Here is a 27,495-nt window from a genome sequence, read left to right as displayed (position 1 = left end):
ATGAATGACTTCAAAACCGTCATCTAGTTTGACAGTTATTGAGAGTTGATTTGAGTTAATGAGTTATTAATTTGAGTTAGTGTGGACCAGTGATGTCACTGGTCCACACTTTAACACTCAATAACTGTCAAATTAAATGACAGACTTCAAAACAGTTTACAGTTTTCTGATATACTACTGATGTTCTAATGATACAAAGCTGGTTGAAAATGGGCGGAGTGTTCCTTTAAGGGTTTTGACCCGAGGATCCCATTCTAAGGAGATTACAGTTGTGATATTGTATAGAATTGAATATTACTATACCATTATGCTATAGGTGGGGTGATACACTGTGGGGAGAGGGAAACCTCAATGTAAACATCTTTAAGGACCTCCGACCTTTGGGAACCCCTGACCTGGTCCTCCAGACACTAGAAATCACAACCCTCTGCCAACACTTATTCTTCAACTTGCTGTTATACCCAAAGACATAATTCCTATAACTTAAGTTATACATTCAATTGATTTGTTGGCCCTGCAAACATACCCTTAGGATTTGGAGTCAAGTCTGTATCTGTTATGGTTAAAAAACTATAAACATCTAATGGTGGAAAAATCCCAGGTCCGCATCACCAGCAAAATCGAATCAATTGCTGACAGATAGACAGCATAACCCTCCTTGGCAGAGGTAAATCCATTCCTATGTTTTTGAGATAGCCTGCCGACAGATAGACAGCATAACCCTCCTTGGCAGAGGTCATCAAATGTCCCAGAAAGGTAAGGTGCAGGGCACGAGGATGAAATGCTCTGCTGTTCCTTCCTCAGAGCTTTGCCCCCCTTCCACTCTGGCTGCCTGCCTCCGGGATCCATCCAGGCCTATTCTTCCCTACAGGTTTATGTTTCTGATCACCATTGTTGTTGGCTCCCTGGCAGTCGTTAACCCTGCTTGTTTCTCGTCAGGCCAGTTCGGACGGAGGCGTGTGCGGCTCCCTCACTCCTCATCACGTCCGCGCCCACTCCTCCCCTGCCTCCCTGCCCGTCAATTCCCTCTCCACTCAAGCGCCAGGTGTAGCAGCCGCACCAATCATCCCCGATGATGTGCCACTCCCCCCTGGTTGGGAGATGGCCAAGACGCCTACCGGCCAACGTTACTTCCTCAAGTAAGGTTCTGTTGATCTGTCTACTTTATCTATTGCTGTGGTGGTTACTCCTCAGTACCACCTTGTTCTAACATCTAAGTCATATTTCTAGGTAGGCACTCATCCTGCTTTAAAAGCTGTCAGCTCTTTGCATTAGATCCTTAATTATGGTAAATGTCCCCCAGGACTTCTGTCCTGTTACAAACAAGATGGGCAGTCCATCATCCTTAAAGTCACCCTGAAATGAAATTAGCTCATCCTAACTATTAGTGAGTCACCCAGAACGCGCCATAGGGCTTACATTGGGCTCGGGCCCAAACATGTAGGGCCTGGGCCAGGCTAGGGCCTAGATTTGAGGCCCGTGCAGGGCTCTACCATGCACCTACAGCACTGCACTTGCCAATATCTGGATAAAATAACAGAAAATACAGAACAATCCTGCCCCTATGACCATCCCATCAAATACAACTGTGTTTTTCTCCTAACTGATGCCCCACCAGTTTATACTTTGAATGATCTCTCCCCTCTTTATTGGTGTGTTCATGTGCTGGTGGGAAGGTCTGACATCCGGGACTTCAAAATTGGCTATTTTGTCAGAAAATCAAACGCAGAAAACATCCAATAAACAAACAAACATGCGGAACTCCTGGATCTTAACAATCCACTTAACTGATTTGACAAACTTCATTCAAACACATGTTAGGTTAGACAGCATGTGTATTTTTGACTGACGCAAACCTTTATTTTTGGCCTTGTCGAGAAGAGTAAAAGGTCACCATTGGGTCATAACTTGGAAATCCGGGCTGCTTAAATTTTCCCAGAGTTTCCGACTTAATCATCCAACTTTGGAAGGCGTCCATGTGAAATTTTCCAAGTACAGTAGTAAGTTCATTTTTCTGATCTATCTGATAGCAGATGAATGCACAGCTCGCCCCCAATATCCTTAAAGAGGAAATAGCAAAATGATCTCAAAATACTGTTTCATTGTGACTTTAAATATTCCACCTGAATTTTCAGAGACAGTATTATAATGAAGAAGAGTAACAGGAAGGGGTATAGAGAGAGATGCAACAGCACTGCATTAACCACAAACTCCAGCCGCAGTTTCAGTTGCAAGCAGTTGCAGACGGATGCCAAATGCACCAACTAGTTTGGTAACCACCAGTGTGTTTTTAACCAAGTCATTCATGTGAGTACATGTCGTGACTGCTTGCGTTTCTCTCAAGGACTAGTTAACAATAGCACAGGCACCGTGTGTGTGTAGATGTGTGTGCACATCTGGTAATACAGGTAAAGCAGGTCTAGATGAAGCGTGCCCACATGTCTTAGCCATCAAGCCATCGGGTTACATTGCTTTAACAGACACAGAAAATACTCAGTTGGTACATTTTGGGCTTTGTGTGTTATGCGTTTGTAGCCATGTGGAGCAGACGACGACCTGGCACGACCCACGTCTGTCGCAGCTTCAGTCAGCCGCAGCGCAGCATCCCATTTCTGGCCCTCCGGTCCACGCCCACACCCTGCCCAACTCTGCTTCCACCGCGCAACCACCAAACATCAGTGGAGAAACAGGTATCACTCTTTTTTCTTTGTCCTCTCACCACCCAGTGTCTCTCTTAACTGCTACCTTGCTGTTCATAGTTCAGCTCCATCGCCAGCAGGCCAGTATTAGCGTACTTGTCTCCTATCCTACTTTACCGTCTCCCAGCCACAAAATCAGGCAAACCACAATCAGGTTAGTACTCGACATACTATTTACCCCCCCCAACCCTTCCACTTCTACAGTACACTGAAAACCGCAGCAAACTACACAGAGATCGAAGACGTGGGCCAGTCTCCCCTTTTACCCCCAATGCTCCTTGCAGTTCCCCTCTCTACCATGTGCATTTTCACTGTGTACTTTCACTACTGTTCAGGTCCACTGCCTGAAGGCTGGGAGCAGGCTGTGACTGCAGAGGGAGAGGTGTACTACGTCAATCACATCACTAAGTCCACCTCATGGCTTGACCCACGTCTAGGTAGCAAACTATCAAACTTCTGTCTACACAACTGACAATTCATGGTTATGTGACGCGTGTGCCACAATTTCCGCCAGCAGAGGCTGGTGGAAATATATTTATATATATATATATATATATATATATATATATATATATATATATATATATATATATACCGTATATGCCCTGAAATTTTCTTGCATACTTATACATCTGCATTGTGCTTGAAATGTTTCACCCTAAGACAAATGTTTTCTTAATTGTTCAATGTTATTTGGGCAAAATTTTCATTTTGTTTCAATCTTATATTCCAGCCCAGAAGGTGAACCCTGGCCTTATCGGCATGGCAGCACAGCAAAGGCAGGACAAGGAACGGCTCAGATGCAAACACCTGGGCCTCCCTCCACCAATCACAGCACAGGTCAGAGATCAAATATGAATGCTGTACTAATGCTGGCACATTCCAGACAACTCGGACCTCGTGATTTTCTGACCTGGAAAGTACACTGGAACGCCACTCAAAGATTGAACAGCTAATTAGCTGCATAGACTGCCCTATAGTTATCTTCCTATTTCCTATTCCATCTGATTGTACCATATTATGCTGTACATACATTCAGTTGTGCAATCAGATTTTTCAATAATTGAATTTGTCTTATGTAAATGTATTTTCAGTTTTACATTATTTAATTACTTGTGTATTACCTTATTCAAACGTGTGCGTGTGTGCGTGTGCGTGCGTGTTTTGTAGGACGCAGGAGGAAGGAGTCAGATGCCCAGTGGCATGGACCATGACAGGAACACACAGACTCTTGTCCCTCCTCTGGATGTCAGGATCAGAACTAACCATGAACCCACACTTAATGGGTGAGTTCATTCAGATGTGGATCTGCTTTCACCACAGCACTGCTAATTTTGTTAACAATATCTATGACGAAAGATGCTCGTCGACTACCTTTTTTCCATTACTAAGACGAGACTATAATGCTCAGACTTTTAGTTTTTTTTACTTTCAGAGAGATCAATGTCATATTGACTGGTACGCATCGAACTAAGGCCATGTTTAGACGACAACCGTCTCTGCATAAAACGGCAACTAAAACTTGACTAAATACAAACAGGATGAGGTTGACTAAAATATGATAAAAACTAACAAGGACTTTTGCACAGGACTTGGGCCCAACCCAATTCACCCCTTGGCCGTACCACTTAGCCCTTAACCCTCCATTTTGCACATTCGCATGAAGGGGTAGGCTGTCCCGATCCTTGTTGGCATCAGACCTCGGGTGAAGTGGGAGGGCTTATTGGCCCTTCAAACAGAGATTTTCCAGACCCATACTTCAAAGCGAGGGCTGAGAAGGAAATCGCTAATAATCAACCAAAAATCTATCAAAAGTTACAAACAAATATGAATACTCTTGAACTGTTTGTACTGTTTGAATACAAAGGACTGTGGATGCTCTGGATGTGTGGAATTTGTTTGTGACAAAATGTAATCATTTTTTTGATCGCGATTCGTGCCGCGGCAGATGCAGTGCAGCGAGCATAAGGCCCACACGCACAGGGAGCCAATGTTGACGCTCGTTATTTGACGCGCATCAATTTCTGCCCCTATAGCGCACTGCAAGCGTCAGATCTGAAATGTTTCCACCACAGAATGACACAACCATAACTATTTGGGGGGAAGGGCCACTCATTTACCGGTATATGTAATTAGGCACAATTGACCGATTTAAAAAAAGTTGTTATACCGTAGTTTTGAGCCCCTGTCATAAGCCTCTTCTAAACATGAACTGCGGATTATAACCGTAGAATCAGGTCTCCGACTATCCGCGGCAGTTACCCTGCTAGACATGACTCAATAAACCGCTTAATCACTTTCTAAACATGGGGAGAAGCTCCGGCACGGTTTGGAGCACAGTGCTGCTGCCTGGCTACTGCAGAGGAAAGGTAGGCTACAAAATAGGCTACACTTCTCTCCTCTGGATCAATATGTTTCGAATGCATTTATTCCTCTAGTATTCTTCTCAGAGATCGACTTTGCAGCGGGAAATATAGCCTTTTGTTCGGCACGTCATTCTGGGCAAGCTTGGGATAGAGGCTGTTGGATCATCCTACCTGTCGGCTGTGCAGAGGGGGAGAGAAAAAAGACAGCGCTGCAGGGGGAAATGATGCAATTCTGTCCAAACTTATTCTAATCTCATCTCATCATGACATCCAGGGATAGGCTATGTTTTGCTAGCCGATGTGTTTAGAACCTTATTCTCACGTTGTAGTCTTGCTAGTGTAGCGTATTAATGCCTGCTGTATTTAAACTGCCATGAGAGTTTGAGGCGCACTACTTATCGAGACAGAGACGGGGATGGAAGTGGGCAGAGAGGGAGGGGGGAGCTCAGAGGCTTTGGTGGCTGCTGGAACCTCATTTGACGATCGAAAATCGAAACAGCTTCGGAGTACGAGCGTCAAGGCAGTTTGACGCTCGTCAAAACGCTCTTGGTGCGTGTTCTGCTTAAAACAATGGGTGGGCTTCCAAACGCTGGGATCTGACGCTCCATGTGCGTGTGGGCCTATATGAGAGAAACGAATACAGTAGCGAGTTTTGAAATGCTTGTTTCAACAATCCGACCTAGTGATCCTTTGTATAAACATTGTATCTACTAATGAATAAGTGTGTGTGTGTGAGAGAGAGAGAGAGAGAGAGAGAGAGAGAGAGAGAGAGAGAGAGAGAGAGAGAGAGAGAGAGAGAGAGAGAGAGAGAGAGAGAGAGAGAGAGAGAGAGAGAGAGAGAGAGAGAGAGAGAGAGAGAGAGAGAGAGAGAGAGAGAGAGAGAGAGAGAGAGAGAGAGAGAGAGAGAGAGAGAGAGAGAGAGAGAGAGAGAGAAGAATTTTATCCGGCCACAGCTATGCCGTTTTACGTGCGATCGGGCTGAAACTTTCAGAGAGTGTAAAGAGCACCCGTGCGGGTGACCTGACAGATTTTTGTATTATTTTTAATTGCCCTAATTACCTAATGATGTGATGTCACTCGAGCAATGATGTCATCAGTGATGACAGACTGAGTGGGTCTAACTCCAACTCCCCCCCATTGTTTTTTTTATTGTTTCCTTTGTAAATCAAGCAATCAGGGCACAACAACCCAGACCATAGGTATTGGCAACATACAAAGCAAACAAACAAGGGAGAAAGAAAAAAAAAAAAAGCAAGAACAAAGAAGTGCCATACAAATAGGAGCGGTCATCGTCAATAAATACTATAGATAGTGCACTGAACTATACCCGTGTACCCACATGCACCCACTCAAGCACACATGCTTCCACCCACACTCAGACATCCGCTCACACGCATCGCATATACACACATGTACCGTGTACTCACGCACGCGCACACACACACACACACACACACACACACACACACACACACACACACACACACACACACACACACACACACACGCCGAAATATGCCTGTACAGGCATAGTGTACTCTCCTCTCTCCACATAGCGGACTTTAGCGTCTGTCACATCGATCAAGCCTCATGTTGACACAAACATACAAAATGGAATAACATTGTTGAGTACATTCTGTGTGTTTCAGACACATTTGCAACAAACAAAATAATTAAAACAAAATCACCGGAAATAAACAATACCAATAAAATAAAATAGGAAAAAAAGGGGGTCCAGTACAAGACGAATCTATAAGTAAAGGTTGTGACAGAAATATTCAGGAGACAATATTTTGCAATAACCCACCCTACTCGACGCTCCAACCTGGTACATCGGTTCTTGGAGGGCTTTCCTCAGGTTGGCTAGCAGTGTTCTTGGCCGTTGGGTGACAAGCTTGATTCGTTGTTCCTGGCATGCATTGTCTCAGGCGTGCCCATCACGGCACAATGGAGGTCCCACATACCCATATCCCGCCCGCCAACTAGGGTGGGGGGAAAAATCGATACAGCATAGTATCGTGATGTTTTGTGGACAATAGGGGTGTCACAATATATCGTCCCACGAAATTTCGCGATAGTAAAACGTCACGATATGTATCGTTGAGATGAAATCTCATATCGCAAAAAAAAAAAAAAAAAAAAAAAAATTTTTTTTTTTTTTTCAAAAATAGACTAAGAAACGTCTTTGTTTGTTGAAGTTCAATGTGTGGAAAGTAGTTCAGTTGAACAAGTCTCTGAAGAGACACATGAGAAGTTATACAGGAGAGAAACCATTCAATTGAGTTTCTGGCAAAACTGTTTACTTGACAGGAAAAACTGAAGCATAAAAAATAGACTAAGAAAAGTCTTGTTGTTTGAGTTTGAAGAAAAACTGAAGATGCATAATGAGAATTTATACTGCTGAGAAACCTTTTAGTTCAAAGTAAATCTAAGTGACGGTGTAACTCATTCTATTTCAAGATAAGCCTTATCTCCAATCTCATGTTTTTTCTAGTTGTTATTGTAATAACAATTTCCCACAACAGCATGTTTTGTATTTGTGCATTTCAAATAAAATACTACTTTTCCAGTCATATATTGTCATTATTCAAGTTTAAAAAAATATTGTTAAAATCGTATCGTATCGTATCGTTATCGTGAACCCAGTATCGTGATACGTATCGTATCGTGAACTGAGTGTATCGTGACACCCCTAGTGGACAATATATCGTATTGTATCGAATGCCAAGTATTGTGATGTTTTATTATACAAAATGTCAAGTGCATGCAACATTTATGACAGTTTTTTATGACAGTGTTGGTCAGTCTGTCTGCTTGACAATATAGGGCTGCCACGATTAGTCGACTAGTCACGACGACGTCGATTACCAAAATCGTCACAGACGTATTTGGTAATCGACATAATCGCATGTTTTTTTTAGCTGGAAAAAAGAAAAAAACTTTTGTTTTGTTTCCGCGAAGCTGCTGCCTGCGATTGCCTCACTGGCTGGCTTGGCTTCCAGGCGTCTCCGTCCTGTCTTTGATGCAGTACCGATCATCCGGGGGAAAACGTGACATCACCATGACCGGAAAAACAAGCAGCTCCCAGTGCTTTCCACAGAAAAAATGTCTAGCCGTCCTCATCGTCCTCATACGTCCAAAGTGTGGGAGCATTTCACCCACAATGATGTGAAGTGCAAAATCTGCTAAATAAGCTGAACTCGCTTATCATGGCAGCACGAGTATGATGCGCGAGCATCTCAAAAGGAAGCACGTTGTGGCGAATGCAGATGGGGACACCCCGGCATTCCGAAATGTCGGCACTCCGAAATACTGGCATTCCGACAAAATTGTCGGAATGGAGATCTGTCTCGCCATTGCGAAAGAACCCTAACCCTAACCCGGGGGACCGGCTGGAGCTAACCTCTCCCAGCCCCCACGTCTAAACCTAACCTCTCCCACCCCCCATGCCTAAACCTAACCTCCTGCAGACCCTAACCCTAACCTCTCCCACCCCCCACGCCTAAACCTAACCTTCCCCAGAACGTAACCTCTCCCACCCCTGTAGGCTAAATAACTCAAGATGCTATGTCGGAAAGGCGGACCTAATATCTTTCGCAATGGCGAAACCTTTTTTGGAGATAAAAAGGGCCGCCTCTCCGAAAGCATAGAAGTCAATGATCGTAATGCCGACACTTCGGAATGGCGAGAGGACCCTGTAATGGAATTCCCAGAATTGACGAGACTTTCACAAGGATTTCTTTTGCAGTCAAAAATATATTATTTATTTACAAATAAGTGGGTTTTTCTTATGGAGAAGTTGGACAGCTCCACAACATGACAGACATAAGCCTGCCATGGCTAATTATCAATCAAGTCCAAATCTGTGCCAGGTGTTCCTCCCAGCACATTTGTAGATTCACTCCGCCTCCCATTCACATGCACTGTGTGGGGCGTGTCCAAGGTGCTGAAATGACACTCAACAGAGATGAGTCACAACAGACCCCAATGCAGATGGCTAATTAGCTTGTTAGCTCACTGGCAACCGCAACGTCATGTTTTAGCTGCTAACGTTAGCTATTGGCTAACTATATTAACGTTAAAAGCCTGCGGTAACGTTGTCATCATAGCAACGTTAAGCTCATGTGTTGCTGACGGGAATACTGGAAACCTCATTTTACTCCGCAGTTTGCACTCTACTTACGACATTTAAAAATGTGTTTGATGCCTGAGAAGACTGAAACAATTTATTTTTGTTGATATTTTGGTATGGTATGGTATGGTGTTTATTCTTAATCCCCGAGGGGAAACATGGTTTGCCACCAGAGCGAGTACAGATACACAAACAAGAAACAGTAACATACAGTACAGCACAATAACAATAACACAGTAGAAAGAGAGAGAGCCTCACAATGCAGAGCTAGCAGTGTTCATTAAAGAATTTGACAGCAGCAGGAACAAAGGACCTTCTAAAATCGCTCAGTAGAGCACTGAGGCATCAAAAGCCTATTAATAAACGAACTACGCAGGGCATCAAATACATTATACAAAGGATGGCCTTCATCTTGGGTTGCATACATAGTGAAGTTTTTGGTTCCATTTCCATTCCACGTATAGTGCCCTAATTTTATTTTGCATTATTCATTCAATGGATAGTACATATTTCATTGCACTATATGTTTTCAATTTCAATGTGTACTATTTTGCAGTTTTGCAATTTGCACTATATTACATTTATTACATGCAAGTACATTGATGCCAGAAATAAATATGCTGCTACATGCTCTAAACTTTAAAGTTCATGAAAATATTATTTTTGAGTGAATTATCATCATTAATTGTCTTTATTTTTATTTGGCACATGCTTAAAACAACTTGAAGCTAAATTTAGAAGCTGATGATAGCTAAATCAGAGCGATTGAGTAATTGTGCGATATGATCCGATTAGTCGACTAATCGTTAAAATAATCGGTGACTAGTCGACTATCAAAATAATCGTTTGTGGCAGCCATTTGCTCCAATAAAAATTATTGAAGTGAGATGAACAGACTGGAAAATTTATCTGATTAGATAAAACAGATGTTGACAAAGTTTTTACCTTTGGGAAATCATTTGCAGTTGAAAAAAGGTAATAAATCACAATATATCGCAATACTCAATATATCGCAATACTATTGGATCGTGACTTAAGTATCGTGATAATATCGTATCGTAGGGCATCAGTGATTCCCACCCCTACCGCCAACTGGATGGTTTTGATAGTTCTTTTGGCAGGCACCTCGTACGTACCTTCTCTGTGGTTTCCCGGAAGAGCGTTGCGTAAGCACACAAGTCATCCAGCTCCTGACCCTAGAGTGGAAGTCCTCTTCGGTAGCTGCTCTTTCGTGATACTCTTGGCATGTGGTCTACGTCGTCAGACTGTCGAGTCGTACGTGGCGTCCTGAATGTAATCACGTACTGAACTGGCAAGCCTCTACGCCTGCTAAAATAGATGTGGTCATAACCGATGACATCATTGGTCTCGGCATCACCGGCTCTGATCATGTCCATTATGCTCTGATGATGTCCATTGTGATGCCATCGCTGCTCGCGGTTCCCATTGTGATGTCATACATTACTGATGATGTCATCATTCGCAAAAGTTCCATGGGGCCGGCTGGATCTGGAGGCCGCGCCGCCGCGAATAGGCACCTGCGAGGGAACCTTTCTAACACGAGCACTCCATGATGTGATCAGTGATGGTCACTCGAGCAATTGTGATGTCACCACTGTCAGTGAGTGATGTCATCAGTGATGCGAAATTGGGCAAATGTGCATGGCAATAGAGCAGGGGAGGCCATGCAGCGGGCGAGCTGCAGGACGGGCGAGGCCGCGAGCCTGCGTAGGAATCGAGCGCGTCTATTTTGTGGTAATAAGCAATATGATGACAATATAGTATATGAGAATCTGCTAACTTCATTCAATCTGTTTGAACCAGAAATTGCTTTAGTATCCCAGTTTGGCAAAACTCATTACTCATGTAATGAGTGGTGTCCCATTTCCTAGGCAATCATTTTCAACCCCCTACCCCTTGTGGCTCCGTTTTGAATGGCAAGGGGCACTCAAAAACGAGGGGTAGGGGTAAAAATAACAAATTGGATTGGGCCTTAGACTCAATTAAAAAATAGACGACAAAATTAATACTAATTATAGGGACCCCCTCCCCCCCACTTAATGCAGCAGTTTAGTTTCCTGTGCTGCAGAATCATAGATGTAGCTGACATATTTACCTGTCTTAAAAACACTACAGAGATCGATCGCAGTTACAACAGAACCCGCCCAGGCTTAGCTGTGTTCACAAAATGTACAGTTAGCCCTTGTTCACACAGGACGCCGAACGCAGCAGAGCTGAAGCTTGAGGCAGGCACAAGCTGAACTGATGCCTAACCGTTCACACAAGAAGCCTTCTCTTTTCCTCTCAGCGCCTCCCCGGCGCGCCTTGAACCCGCCCACAACTCCCATTGACTTCATGCCTGCCAGCTTCAAGCTTCACGCGTCACGCTCGGAAAATAGGACTGAATCCTGAACGATCGCTTGAGCAAGTCTGCGTGACATGCGCGCGGGTGGTGTGAACTGCCTCGCCTGTAAATGAAACTTGTGTGGGTTCAGCGTAGGTTGAGCTTATAGGTTGAGCGTTGCTTCGGCGTATGGTGTGAACGGGGGGCTTTGTCAGAGTAAAATAATTGATTGACTGCTTATTGATTGATTGTTGATCATTGTAGACTCTGTTTAATTATGATCTAACTGACATGCATGGCTCACATCTGAGGCACTCAATCTGAGTGTCTCTTCTGCTGGGAAGCAGTTTGTTATGTCGAAAAGGCAACCCCACCTGGAGAGGAGGGGATAACGTAGTATTTTGTCTTCCTGCCATATAGAAGGTTTTGTTTTGTTTTGTTGTGAAGATCAGCGTCTTATTTTGTCTCCATGGGAAACATCCCATGGAATTGTACTAGTCACCAGTCATCTGAGGGAGGGGGCTGGGCTGACTATATTTGACATGTAATGTTTATATATATATATATATATATATATATATATATATATATATATATATATATATATATATTTATATATACAGCGCAGACTGACCACGTTTGGTCAGAACGTCCTCTCAGTCAAAGGCAGCCAAACGTGGAACAGTCTGCCAGTCCCCATAAGGGAAAGTCCCTCACTTGCCACTTTTAAGGGCTCACTAAAGGAATGGCTGAAAAGCCACCAGTCCTGTGGCCACAGGTAACAAGGTAAATTTCTGAACTTATTTTTATTTCTTTATTTTTTTTATTCTCTTCTTTTTAATGTATACTGTTGTGTTTTTTGAGTGTAGTACTGCTGCTTGTGTTTTGCTGTTTTGCACATGTATACTTGTCTTACGGGTGTAAAGCACTTTGATGCCTATGTTTGTTGTTTTATATATTCTGTTTTTATGTTTTTGTGTTTTATGTTTCGGGGACAACGGATGGAAACTAGCCTTGTGCTAAATCGGGCGATTTTTACACTTTTATTATGTTCCAGATGTTTTTATCTGTTCCATGGTTATTGTGTTCATTAATTTTGCATTGTCCCGTCGAAATAAATAAATCAAAATATTCTGCGCACAATAACTTTGATATTGTGACGCTCTGCAGAGTCCTGATGATGAAATAAACAAATCCTTATTCATTACAAACGAGCAACTAATTTATTGGTGGATCAACAAGGCATTTCATTTATTTTTCCACAACAGCTTACTTGCTTGTCTACGTTAATCCAGAGGTCCGAGCGCTTTGCACACAGTGCAGTCAGCCTCCCTCCCTTCTCCCTTCAGCTTCGGGCTTTGTCGCTGTATTGTTTTTTATTGTTTTGACTCTGTATATTGAAGCACTTGATAAAAAACGGTGCAATGTTAAACTAGACTAAAATGTCAACAGGTTTCGTTGACTAAGGCTGTGTGTCCATATAGCGTTTTTTTTTCCTTCTGAGTTCCGGTGCTCCTTCCTTGTTAAAAACAACAGAAAGCGGCCGCAAGGTGCACAAAAGGCGGCCGCTCCAGAAAAGCAATGCAGCCGGCGTTTTTTCCCCTCCGAGGGTAGCGCTTTCAAAAGCTGAGAAATGTTAAACTTTTCCGAAAAGCGCTGGGTGATGTGAACCGCTGTTTCTAGCCGGGTGATGGAGAAATAGGAGTTGTAGGCCAATCATTGAATTTACATTTCTGTAACAGTGATCATGAAACCCAGTATGGATTATACCGGATATAAATATCTGGTAATCTGGTAAACTTTGCTTTTCTACAACACACTGGATACAGCTAGAAGGGCTAAAAAAAAGATGTTGACAAACGCTATGTGGACACATGCCCTAAAAGTAAAAAATGGTTTTGTTTTCTTTGACTAAGATAAGACTAAAATACTCAGACTTTTAGTCAAAATGATGACATGGTATAATGATGGTCTCGACCTAGTTTCAAGATGAAGACCAGACACGCTGCCTCACGCCACACGTAATCTAGTGACATAGCGACCTCATCATCACATGTAATCCTAGCGTGACGACAAGTGCAGTAATCCCAGCGTGACGTTCGCGTGACGCACTTGCCTAGGTGACGCCGTTAATGTCGTCAGTGCAGTAATCCCAGGGTGACGTTCGCGTGACGCACTTGCCTAGGTGACGGCGTTAATGTCGTCAGTGCCGAGGCCATGACGCGGCAGTATTTATAGCCACGCTGGGCGCACAGCCGCTGCACTTGAGCTGATCTAACTCCTTCTCTGGTTTCACTTCTCTGAAAGTCGTGTTTCGCCATTCTCAAGCTGCCTCATCCCTTCCGATTCTGCCATCAAGCCATTCGCGTTCGCGGTACCACTCATCCCCATTCGCTCTCTCAGCACGTCGAGCTTCGAAAGACGTGGACCTCGAGGCGCAGTACCAATTCGAGGTCGGGACATCCAGCGCCGACGAGGAGACGCACAACGAAACATCCCAGCCCGGGTACGGGATGCAGCAGGCTTCCAAGCCGCCAGCCCCGTGCGCTCATCAGACGGGGGGCAGACGGCAGCAGGCAGCAGGCTCCGGCGACACCGAGTGCATCTCGAACGGCGGATCTCGTCGACGAGAGCGCGCAAGCGGGGCCCGCGCGAGGACGGCAATAACTCACAGTCGGGGGGAGAGCGCGCTCCGGGCCCGGAGCTGGCCGCAGCCATGCAATCCTCATTTTCAAGTCTCATCCATCCGCGGCCCTGTTCTGTTCGGGCCATCAAGCCATTCAGTCTCCAAGCGTCCGCTGTTCTGATCCTGCTAATCAAGCCATCGTAAGCGCAGGTCCTGCTCCATCATCGTTCTCAGCACGTCCACGCTCGAGGCAGGCGCAGTTCCACGACGTGGTCGGGGAATTCGGCTCCCACAATTAAATGCTATCCAGCCGGGAGGGCTCGCAGCATCGTCAGCCCCGAGCGCAGGGAACGCCCGCGGAGCGCGTCCCGGACAGCAGTCGAGCGCAACGGTAATGTAATCACCTCTTAAATACATAACAGTGCCATATAATTTTAGCAACCAAATCTTAATTTCAAATCATTTTGGCGTGCTTAAAAACAATCATCTAACCATTCCCTGCGGTCCGCACGTCGGGCGCGAAGGAAACGAGCTGGGCATAAGTAGCAATGCATTTATCATAGTGAATGAATGATCTCTTGACTCCGTGAACTGGTCGTTATATACTCGCCTACAGCTAAAGAAAGACGGCGGAGCTACACTAAATGCCTCTTCATCCAATAACGTGAAATTAAATAACCTGGTGCATTCGAGAGCAAAATGAAGAGGCTAAATCTATGGAGAACTACACACATCTCTAATGTGTTAAATAATTAGGCCTAAACAATTAACATTAAATGTATTCACACATCGTGCTCAAATTGCATTCATTGCATTTATTGCACAATTTACAATAGTTAATAGCCAGCCAGAATCATTGCAAATGGACGTTCAAAGCATCAGTTAGCAATAGCATTCAGTTAATCAATGTCTAATGACAGCCAGATTCCGTTTTAATCAAAAAAAAAAAAAAAAAAAACGTTTCCCTTTCTCCGAGTCGATGCTCCAGTCACCCAGTCAAATTAACCGAAGCCGTGCTGCTCACTGAATATACTCCTCATTAAATGGCAAACCAAGTGAGGTTACAGTAGCCCACGATTTGGATATTTAACCGTGCGGCGGGCGATGCCCATCATCGGTATACGGCTCCACATATAGGCCTACTCTCATTCCACGGTAACAATGCTGCAAGTTAAAAATATCTGTTCAGCGACTATTGGTGTCCAGGCTTCTCCAGGCATCGCCGGGCCGTCATCACAGTGCGTCACCGCATCCTTGCATCACTCATAATAATAATGCTTCTTGGTATCATGCCGCTTGCGGATTGTCAGTCATATCAATCAGGCTGAGAGACCTCCTGCGTCCCTCTATCTCCGTATCAATCACGTGTCAATGCCATAGCTTCAGCACCGGGTTGCCTCGGAAAAGTCATTAATCGCATTGCGGCATTAATCCCATTCATTTAGCGAATCGAGCTTCTAGCGTCCATAATGCTGTATGCCGGAAGGGGCGTTGGGGCGTTAGTTCATGCATGCCTACAATTGCTAATATTTGAACGTGCTATCCTGCTGGCCAAGACTTCCAGAGTTCAAGTGTTAAATAGCCTAAGCGTCATTGATTCATTCCGTCAGGTAAGCAGGACCGGTCACAAGCGGCACTTTAGAAGGCCTACTGTACATGGGATTATCCCCACAAATTATTGGCCCGTAATATCCAGCTCAGGGCAGACCTAGTCACATGGTGCATTCGCATTTAGCTCTGCCCACTCATTCAGTTCTGGTCCTTGCAACACAACACGGCTGAGGGGGCTAGAAATTAAATTCATTGTCTCTGACTACAAGCTGAATGCTTAGTCTCGCTGTCGACGAAACCGGAAATCAAATCCAGTGCCACTGTCTAGGCCGAAATCAAGTCACGTCTCTGATTAAGCTGAATGCGGAGTCATGGCCGGTGACGAAGCCGGAACCAAATCCATCGTCTTCAAACGGACGTTCCAAAAACGCAACCGCCTTAAGCAGCATGGCAAAGGCAAACCCGCGCAGTAGCACCCTTTCATCGCATTTCATTGGTGGTGGTCTCCCCGAAATTATAGCGCCAGCAGTAAGCCGCCGTAAGTCGCTCGTTGCGCAGGGGCGAGTCTAAAGTCATAGCGCAGCAGTAGCAATGCTCCGAAGTAAGTCGGTGGAACAAGTGTGGTCTCCCCGAAATTATAGTGCCAGCAGTAAGCCGCCGCAAGCCGCTCGTTGCGCAGAGGCGAGTCTAAAGTCACCGTCCAGCAGTAGCAATGCCCCGGAGTAAGTCGGCGGAGCGCGGAACAAGTGTTCCCTTCCAGTGCTCTCCCCGAAGTTACAGCGCAAGGGGGCGCTAAAGTCATATACATAAACTTTATTCCAGACTCGGGTCCATATAAAATACGTACACAAACACAGACAGCACAATAAGAAAGAATTAAAATAAAATAAAACCACACAACAAATAGATTTAAAACACATACAAGCAGCTATTGCAGTGCTTCCAGAAGTGCAACATAAATTTTGCTCACTTCGTGCAGGCACCCGCTAGGGCCATAATAACTCCATTCTCCGACTGGCTAGTCGACGCATAAAACTGTAAATAAACCGTCTCAGAACAGCACGGAAAGCGAGCACATTACTGCTCACAAACACATGGCTAGCACTTGTCCATCTCGGATGCCTGAGTAAAATCCTAAAGGCACCATTATATTATATACTATCCTGAGCAAAATCCTAAATGCATCATTATATTATATATTATATTATAGCGCCAGGGGGTGCTAAAGCTATAGCGCCAGCAGTAGTTATGCTCCGAAGTAAGTCAGGTGCAACAGTAGTAAGGCTGCGCAGTAAGCCGGTCAAACATGCGTTCCTCTTCCAGAGTCACGCAGCAGTAGTAATGCTCAGAATTAAGCCAGGTGCAGCAGTGGTAACGCTCCGCAGTAAGCCGGTCGAACAAGCGTTCCCCTTCCAGTGCCGCGTGCGCGTAAGTCACTGGAGCCTGTCTAGGTTGTAGGAGTCCAAAAATGTTAATACAGCGCGCCGCAGTAAACCGGCTCCATCCAGCGCCCGCTGGATCGCTGAGGCCAAGCCGGCCAAGTCGCTGTAGAGACTGAGTGCGCCGACGTAAGCTGCTTGGCGAACAAGTGCTTGTTCCATCCAGCGCCCGCCGTATCGCCGAGGCCAAGCCGGTCGGTGGTTTTCGTAAGTCGCTAAAAGCCCGGAAGCCCGGAGTTGTCTCATAAAATCCTAAGTCACTGAAGTAATTAGGGGCGAAAAAGTGCCAGCGGTAGTAATGATTCCAATAGGCCAAGGCCGGGTTCTTAGGGGGTTTTGCTAAGTCACCGCGCCGAAGCTCGCCGGATTGGTCGATCACCCAGCGCCTGCTGTAGCGCTGCGGCCACGCACGGGGGGCGTCGTAAGTCGCTGTGGCGGTGCCGCTGGTCCTCATCAGCCTACGCGGCCTACATCCGACCAGAGCAGGCCGCCAGATTTCTCCTCCCCTAGGCGTCATATGGTAAGCACATGACATCCATTCCTGCTTTCCTCGCAATAGCTTGTTACTTCGCATTTCATTGGTGGTGGACTCCCCGAATCGGTGTCGATCTAATTGATTAAGCGTTCTAGGTGTCGAGCAGCCTGCAAGTGTTAGGCGTTGAACAGCCCGCAACAAATCACTAATTCCGACCACGGTAGACTACTCGAAGTGTTCTAGGTGTCGAGCAGCCTGCAAGTGTTCTAGGTGTCGAGCAGCCTGTAGTCTCACCACTAATTCAGACCCCAGCAGACTACTCAAAGTGTTCTACGTGTCGAGCAGCCTGTGAATGTTCTAGGTGTCGAGCAGCCTGCAAGTGTTCTGGGTGTCGAGCAGCCCGTAGTCTCCCCACTAATTCAGACCCCAGTGGACTACTCGAAGTGTTCTAGGTGTCGAGCAGCCTGCAAGTGTTCCAGGTGTCGAGCAGCCTGTAGTCAAGGGGGGGGCTCAATTCAAAGTGTTCGGCGTTGAACAGCCGCAACAAATCACTAATTCCGACCACGGTAGACTACTCGAAGTGTTCTAGGTGTCGAGCAGCCTGCAAGTGTTCTAGGTGTCGAGCAGCCTGTAGTCTCACCACTAATTCAGACCCCAGCAGACTCGAAGTGTTCTACGTGTCGAGCAGCCTGTGAATGTTCTAGGTGTCGAGCAGCCTGCAAGTGTTCTGGGTGTCGAGCAGCCCGCAGTCTCCCCACTAATTCAGACCCCAGTGGACTACTCGAAGTGTTCTAGGTGTCGAGCAGCCTGCAAGTGTTCCAGGTGTCGAGCAGCCTGTAGTCAAGGGGGGGGGGGCTCAATTCAAATCTCAAAGCGAGGGGGCTCGATTCAAATCTCAATGCTGAGTCAGCATCACTAATTCAGACCTCAGTAGACTACTCGAAGTGTTCTAGGTGTCGAGCAGCCTGTCAATGTTCTAGGTGTCGAGCAGCCTGCAAGTGTTCTAGGTGTCGAGCAGCCTGTAGTCTCCCCACTAATTCAGACCCCAGTAATCTACTCGAAGTGTTCTAGGTGTCGAGCAGCCTGCAAGTGTTCTGGGTGTCGAGCAGCCTGCAGTCAGTTTGGGGGGGGGTTCAACGCCGAATTATGCCAACGCCGAATTATGCCGGATTAGTCGATCATCCCGCCTCGCCCGGTCGATGGTTTCCGTAAGTCGCCGTACTGCCGAGCCAACCGGTCGGCGACAAGCGTCGCCTTCCGCCCAGCGCCCGCTGCATCGCGAGGCGAGCAGACCGGTTGGCCTTTCAGGTTTCTCTCTTTTGGGGGGTTCTCTATTCTAGCCCGAGCAGATGCCCTCCCGCCTCAAGAAGAGAGGCATCTTGCCACGGAGTCACTACGCCAAAGAATCAGTTGCCATGCTGCCACGCCATCAGAATTAATGCCATACCGCTTCAGGCCATGAATGTCATCGCCATGCCATACTTTAATAAAGCTTGCTGATTAACCTTACCCTCTGGTCTCTCATGATTGAAATGATGGTCTCGACCTAGTTTCAAGATGAAGACCAGACATGCCTCACGCCACACGTAATCTAGTGACATAGCGACCTCATCATCACATGTAATCCTAGCGTGACGACAAGTGCAGTAATCCCAGCGTGACGTTCGCGTGACGCACTTGCCTAGGTGACGCCGTTAATGTCGTCAGTGCAGTAATCCCAGCGTGACGTTCGCGTGACGCACTTGCCTAGGTGACGGCGTTAATGTCGTCAGTGCCGAGGCCATGACGCGGCAGTATTTATAGCCACGCTGGGCGCACAGCCGCTGCACTTGAGCTGATCTAACTCCTTCTCTGGAAGCCGCGTTTCACCCCACCCACCTCCCCAGTCCACCACCAATGTATTGACTCCTGAAGAATCCCCTACGGGGGGGGGGGTTCTCTATTCTAGCCCGAGCAGATGCCCTCCCGCCTCAAGAAGAGAGGCATCTTGCCACGGAGTCACTACGCCAAAGAATCAGTTGCCATGCTGCCACGCCATCAGAATTAATGCCATACCGCTTCAGGCCATGAATCTCATCGCCATGCCATACTTTAATAAAGCTTGCTGATTAACCTTACCCTCTGGTCTCTCATGATTGAAATATAATGTCATCACTGATGATGTCACAATGTCTGGGACATCATCAGTGGGTATTACATCACCAGTCACCACTGGTCCACTCGATGGGACTTCTTCTTCTGTGGTGGTTTATGGCAGTTGGCATCTTTTATGTTGCATTACCGGCTCCTGGATTTATCCATCCACTGTTTCCCTACATTCTGTTGCAAGCAAGAGTCGTCCCGACTTCCGTTGGACGATGATTGTGGGACATAGTCGGGGTGTTTGCATGCTCAGTTGATGGATTGACAATGATGACAATGACGTCATCGCTCTGGCCACCAATGAACGCTTGGGGCTGGGGCCCACAGGACAGACAGACTGTTCGTGCCATAACGGACGGAAATACAAAGTTAGTTATAGAAGCGGCTACACCGCTTCAAAATAACCGACAAAATGAACACTAGGCTGCAGTCATAAAGAAGAAAAATAGGCAAACACAGTTGAGGTGTGAGACATGGCACTGCCCTGCACCTGTGCATCCTCACACTTCATCAATGATTCACAGCAATATAGGATTTATTTATTTATTTTTTTACAAATCAGGGTCGTTATTGATCTTGATTTTATCTTATGGAAAGGATTAGGGCCACATGAAACATTTATTGAGTTACTAATTTTGACAGAACTCTCAGAATACTACTAGGTAGCCTACTACTGTACCCCTCGTAAATAATTTCAGATTAAACTCTCAAAAATCTCAAAGCCATTCATCACTTTGAAGTCCTCCCAAATGAACATGCTTTTTTATGTTTTTCTGACCCCCCCTCACTCCAGGCATATTATTTCTAGATTTGTGCATCTGTTTGATGGCTATATCAGGGTCTCCACTGAAAGGATTAGAGAGGCATGGCAGGAGGAACTTGGTGTTGAATTGTCTGAAATTACCTGTACTAGTGCAGTGCCCGTTCCCCCATGCATCACCCCGTGGGCGCTCCCCCCCCCTCCCGCGCACACACTGCACTCTGTCAGGTCCCCCTAAGCGCAAGTTTGAAGTCGATCCAACAAATGGTCCTCGAGATATGCAAAGGACAGACATACAGACAGTCTTGGAATAAGTCCAAATTGCATGAAATGCGGCACCGCACTCCATCGGGGTCCGAACAGCGCACTCCCCAAGTTTAAAGTCAATCGGACAAATGTTTCTCGAGATAAACTGATTTTTGTGCTGCCAGTAGGTGGCGCTATGTCAAATTGCAAGAACTTCAGCACTGCACTACTTCGAGTTCCCAGGAGCACACTCCCCAAATTTGAAGTCAATCGGATGAACGGTTCTCAACCACTTTTTGTGTTGCCAGTAGGTGGCACTGTGCCAAATTGCACAAAATTCGACACTGTTCTATGTCAGGTTCCCAGCAGCGCACTCCCCAAGTCTGAAGTCGATCAGATGAATGGCTATGAATGGTTTCCTTATCTAACCACGACCAAACCCTAACCACATTGTTGTACTTGCCTAAACGTCTAACCCTAATGTTTTATAAAAATGTGTGACCGAGCTCGCCAACAGCGGCACTTTTTTCACACCCTAACCTTAACCAAATTGTTTTCCTTGCGGCACGTTTTAAGGAAGAACCAATTGCGGCGACCAACCAAATGAATTCGGGGGCGGGGCTTCCCCAGCCCATAATAGGAAGAAATGTCTAGGTCCAGGAACAACTGCCACTCGGTGAAACCAGATCGTGCTGCATGCACGCACAATGAAGGCAGAACCTCAAAACATGAACTTATCAGTGAAACATTGAATTGAAATGACATACTGTATAAGATTAAATTAACATTGCACAAATAAATTAATAAATGGCACCAACACATCCAGGTCTGGTGAACACATGCAAATACAACGAAGGCAGAACCTGGAAACATGAACTCAGCTGATGTACACAGCACAATGTACACTGCATAGCATAGTACATAACCTTGTGGTGTCATAGATTTTCTGGAGTCAGAACATGGCGCCCTCAGGCAGAAACAGAGACTGCAGGCCTCTCCTCACACTCTGCATCTGCTCCTCTTGCATCTCACGGAGGAGCCTGTCCTGGATCGACTTCATGTCTTTTTTCATCAGGGCCATCTGGGAGGAGAAGATCCTCTCCTCGTTCTCCCCGCTATGGCCCACGTTGTTCTGGAAAGCACTCTTTACGGTCTCAAATCTCCTAGCCTCCTTGTCCTTGTAAGACCGTAAAGCCATGGACTGCTTTTTCCAGGATATAGTCAGGTCTTTCTCCATCTCGTTCAGAGTTTTATCGTCCTGCTCCAAGTTGTTCAGCTCCTCCAGGAGGACTGCCTGAACCTGCTCTATCCTCTCAGTCCTGTATTTGTTGACTTGCATGCTGAGGGAGGAGGACACATGTTGCTGGGTAGCCTTCAGAGTCTGCTTGTTGTAAGCCTTCATCATCTTATCACGATTCTGGAACTTCCTCTGCAGCTCAGAGCTGAACTGCTGCTGACATATGGAGCTCATGTCACTGGGGTTGACTGGTGGCAGCTCTGTATCTTCGTCCAAGTCCACGTCTCCGTCCTCCACTTCTGCCTCCCAGTGGCTGGAGCTCACCATTTGGGAGGTCTCCACCTCAATAACTGTGCCCAGAGTTGGCTTGCTTATACTCTTTGTCTTGGTGCTCTGATAGTCTTTCTTGGTCGTTTTGAAAGCACGATCCTCTGGCCTGGTTTCCTTCTTTTCTTCATCCTCTTCTTCCAAGCTGCTTTCCTCTCTTGATTCTATTCATGACAGACTTGAATATCAATGCTGCTTAGCCAGATAATCATGTTTACTGTATCTACTGTCAATGCTGGATACCAGTTTAGTGGGGCTTACCTTCTCTTCTGTTATTTCCATCAGTCTTTTGTGTTGCTGCCTTCGGCTCTGGTGAAATAAAATCGATCTCCTTGCTCAGCTTTAACATGACGGTGGTTTTCAATTGTTTTGAGAGAGAAAAAGTCCGCTCCTCGGTAAGCCCTTTGTAGTTGTGTGCTACGTCGGCTCCGCTATTAATCTACTGTCTAAATGTAGCCTATTACTGCATGACTGATCCTATGATGTCATTGTAATCACACTCAGGTGTGCTTTCACAGGACAGGTGTTGTCCATTCAATCAGCCCACCTGTCTTTATAATGGCTGCCTTGCACTGTGTTTGTATGAGACTTGACAAAGGCTACGACCGGAAGTGTTGTCAAATAGCGTTAAATTACACTTTCTTGCATCTGGAACCAGAATGTGCGGCTTCCCCTCTATCAACATACTTGTTTACATTTCAATTAATCAACTTTGGAGCGTTATTTACCCCCCCCTTCCCGACATGCTAGGTTGACATGCTTGGTCGCAATCGATTCCTTATTTCTTCTACTTTCATCTGGTATAAAGATCACCACTCTAGCTTTAAAAATGAGCTCGCTGTCAGCCATCGATTTATGGGCCAAATTCAGTTAAAAAATGTGGGAGTTTAAGGTCGCGGTTTTTATTAGGAAAAATGACAGGCTATGCAGCATGAAACATTAATACGAAGAAATAGCGCTGCTTGGTGGACCATTTGCACACCGAATTTACTAGAAGACCCGGATAACTATGAATCACCTCATTCAATGGAAAGGAATTGCTTCAAAATGTCCCCATTCTCTGGGGTGGAGTTGTACAATCTCTACAACCCAGTTTCTCTGGGGTTGTAGAGATTACTTGCAAACCCCATTTAATGTCCAGCTTGCACAGGTTACCTTAAAAACCCCATTCAATGGACAGCTTGCATAGTTTACCAGAAAAAGCCCATTTAATGGATAAACCCGGGGTCTCCGAGGCCTGGGTGGGCCCCAGGACCCTGTGGAGGTCCTGGGGTCGCTTCGGGGGGTCTGCGGGCCGAAGGGAGGGTCGGAGACCACTTCGGGGGGTCTCGGGGGTTGTCCCTGGAGACCCCTCCAAGCCTCTCCCATGCCTAATCCTAACCCAGACCCTAACCTCTCCCACCCCCTAACCCTAACCTCTCCCACCCCCCATGCCTAAACCTAACCTCTCCCACCCCTAACCCTAAACCTAACCTCTCCCACCCCGCCCATGCCTAAACCTAACCTCTCCCACCCCCATGCCTAGACCTAACCTCTCCCACCCCTAACCCTAACCTCTCCCACCCCCCATGCCTAAACCTAACCTCTCCCACCCCTAACCCTAACCTCTCCCACCTCCCATGCCTAAACCTAACCTAACCTCTCCCACCCCTAAACCTAACCTCTCCCACCCCCCATGCCTAAACCTAAGGACACAGGGGGCAAGCAGACCCTCCCCATGCCTGCAGAGGTGGGCAGGGTGGTCGAGAGAAGAGCCAATGGAACATCCTATCCATTAAATGGGGGTTTGCAAGTAATCTCTACAACCCCGGGGAAACCCCTGAATCCTACCCATTAAATGGGGTTTTGCAAGTAATCTCTACAACCCCAGTGAAACTGGGTTGTAGAGATTGTACAACTCCATCCCAGAGAATGGGGACATTTTGAAACAATTCCTTTCCATTGAATGAGGTTATTCATAATAGATCAGGTGCTTACTTGCACATCCTTGCAGTCTGTAATCGAGTGCAGCCGATGACGTTGCATATATCCCAGTGTTTGCGGAGATTTGTGTCCGCCGCGCGTACCGCGGCCGCCCGCTCTAAATTCGGACTGGCGTGTTGGCTCGCGTAATGCAATGCAACAACTGTCTGGCTTGTGAGCTAACTTACTGCTTGATAAAAAATAATAAAAAGAGGAAGGGGAAAATATAATCTGCTGCTACTGTTTAAATCTATCTATTACTGTCATGTCATCACAGCAAAGTGGAATCTTGATGTCAGCATTCACTTCCTAGTAGACAATGGCGCTGGATTTGAGACTCATTCATCATTGGCCAATACAATGTCAATCTTACTGATCTATCCAATCAACAACCAATTAGGTTGAATAAATTAATTGATTGGTAGTGATTGGTGAGGGCGGTTTAGGCTTCACTGTTCCCTGTGAAGTGCATGTGTTTTTCAGCCAATCATATTTAGCATGAGATAAATTGCTGAGGAAATGAAACGCCCTAGGGGGGGATGTTTTTTTGGACAGACCCACTGGCACAGACTCTGTCTGCATGCCGTTCCATCAGTGCCCTACAGGTGTCACTGTTGTTGAAGCATTTTAAGAATAGCATATTGACATATTTTATTAAAAATATATATATTATTATTATATAAAATCCCCCATCTCTTAAATAAGGGAGGACCATTCTCCCTTGCCTCACTAGAAAAACCTCCTGTGATATACAGTATAGGCTATATATATATACTTACTCGTTTAAACTACTTTTGCTGGGCAGTCCGTGTCTACAAAAACAATTTTTATTTAATTATAGGCTACAATGTAACAATGAAAACAATTGGGCTACCATAACCTGAACATTACTGAATTTAGTTAATTGATGCAAAAATTTCAAACCAACTCACTACGTTAATTTGAACCCAAGTAGCTGCCAAAATAATGGAAGCATTCAAGTAATTCAGGGTTGCATTATTATAGAAAGCAAAATGTGTGACTGTTTCTCTCTTGACATAGCCTACAGTAACAGGTTTTATTTTGAAAATCGACAGGATGTTTTATTCTATTATTCTCGTGAATTCCTGCCCAGCTCGATCTGCTCTGTGTCGCTTGACGCAACTCAAAGAGAGAAGCGGCGAAAATACACAGGCCGATTTGTTTAGTGGAGCAGAGCGGAGAGCCGCTTCTGGGACGCCTCTGCCGGTGGACACAGGTGTTCACTAGACTGTCTGCGAGTGCGACCAGCTCCGGTGTCCGCCTCGCGGTCGTAATGCAACGTTCCTGGTGGAATCTCAATCTGCTGTTAGAAGTGGGTTAATCTCTCAATACAGCGGGGGAAAAAATAAGCACACTAATTGAATGGAAGTGCATCAGAGAAGATTTAGAAGTGAGTAGACGCAAAGCCATCTGAAAAATAAGTAGGTAGACGGCGTCTACCTGCGTCTACCCTCCACTACACCACTGCGTTCCTGGCCTACTTTGATGAGGTTAGAAACGACGAATTAGTCGCCCCGCTGGCTTCTCATGGACTCCTTGCACAGGATTTTATGTACAGCATCTCTTACAGGCACTTAAGCACCTTATGCGACTGGTAGCATCATACTGTAATGTTGGTATGTTTTTTGTTTTGTTTTTCTGTGTCTGAGTTTGTTTTGCTTTGGTTTGTTCTGAAAATTGAAAAATAAAATAAAATAAAACTATCTCAACGCCGTAACTGCACATTATGCCTCCTGGGAACCCCTGTTACCTTTATACATATGGTCTGGGAATGCTTGGTTGGCCATTTCTTTATTTTAGAGAGAAGTTGCCAGGAAGATGTCCGAAGTGCTTTGTCTTTGTCTTTATTTAAGATCCCCATTAGCTACAGCAGAGCTGCAGCTATTCTTCCTGGGGTCAAACAACTTGCATAGTTTCAAGATATCACATACAAAATTTACATTCTGTACAAACGGTACAATTTTGGACATTACATACATACTGTACCTTTCAAGATATTGCATACATCAGAATTACCTACATACCATTACAGATGTGTAGAATATACATAAACTACATCACATATTATGTATACCTATATATATATATATATATATATATATATATATATATATATATATATATATATATATATATATATATATATATATAATCATTACCATATCTTATATATATAATCTTATATAAAAAACTATTACCATCACCATATATATTATATATTAGTTATGTACATGCTTCAATATGCTTTATATATATATATATATATATATAGTATTATCACAGTAGTAAGTGCTGTTTTACCAAGAATTTAAAATGTTTTTTGCTTTTCTCTTGTGTAATATTGTGCTTGGAGTCACTGTTCCTTGTTCTCTATGGAGTCCCGGATCTGCCGTATCAACAAATAAATGTATAAATGTATAAATGAGCAGATAAATACATATATATGTATCATAAATATATGTAGAAATAAATGTAGATGACATAAATGTATATATATGTGTATTTTCCTATTTTTGTACGTTTTATATATTTATTTAATGATTTATTTGTGTATTTATACATTTATACATTTATTTATACATTTATACATTTATTTATACATTTATACATTTATTTATACATTTATACATTTATTTATACATTTATACATTTATACATTTATTTATACATTTATACATTTATTTATACATTTATACATTTATTTATGGCATTTATTTATGTGTGTTTTATTTTATTTATGTCTGTTTTATTTACCTCCCATTTATTTATGTGCCTTGTATTTAGTGATGTCTCCTTTGTATTTAGTGATGCGTCCTTGCTTCCTTTCCTTTTCTGTATGCATTTCTGCCTACTCAATGCAAATTAGGGGGGCGGCCCGTGCATTTATGCCTGCTGCTCAATGCAGATTAGGGGGCTGGCCGTCATGGGCTCAAGTCTTTGACTATTGGCTCGAATGCACATTGTCCTATCTGCTCCAAACTTGTCATGCATGATAAGTGTCCATGCCTGAAGATATCTGCACATCAATATCCATTTACACTCATAGCGCCACCTACTGGCAACAGGAAATGACATGTTTTACACTTACATGAACTGCTCAGAGTGGGTTGAACACATCCACCTCGGATGTGGTCAGAAAATCCTTTACCACCCAATGCAGCTTCATTT

The 27,495-nt window shown here is 45.0% G+C and overlaps 1 protein-coding gene across 3 annotated transcripts in view; it reads left to right on the top strand.

The window, feature by feature from the left end:
• LOC310782123 (transcriptional coactivator YAP1-like) overlaps positions 1–27,495 on the top strand; it is a 42,660-nt gene that overhangs the window by 1,207 nt on the left and 13,958 nt on the right. For 2 of the 3 annotated variants that reach the window (XM_083642808.1, XM_083642809.1), the window contains exons 3-7: positions 940–1,139; positions 2,536–2,690; positions 3,035–3,136; positions 3,433–3,539; positions 3,870–3,985. In XM_083642808.1, coding sequence (XP_083498934.1) covers positions 940–1,139; positions 2,536–2,690; positions 3,035–3,136; positions 3,433–3,539; positions 3,870–3,985 — 680 coding nt within the window. The remainder of the gene's footprint in view (positions 1–939; positions 1,140–2,535; positions 2,691–3,034; positions 3,137–3,432; positions 3,540–3,869; positions 3,986–27,495) is intronic. The other variant, XM_083642810.1, reaches the window with a different exon arrangement.

The sequence above is a fragment of the Poromitra crassiceps genome (genome assembly GCF_964638095.1).
Source record: "Poromitra crassiceps genome assembly, chromosome: 1".
Classification (NCBI taxonomy): Eukaryota; Metazoa; Chordata; class Actinopteri; order Beryciformes; family Melamphaidae; genus Poromitra; species Poromitra crassiceps.
The sequence above is the reverse complement of the archived record's forward strand: the minus strand, read 5'-3'. Positions and strand labels throughout refer to the sequence as shown.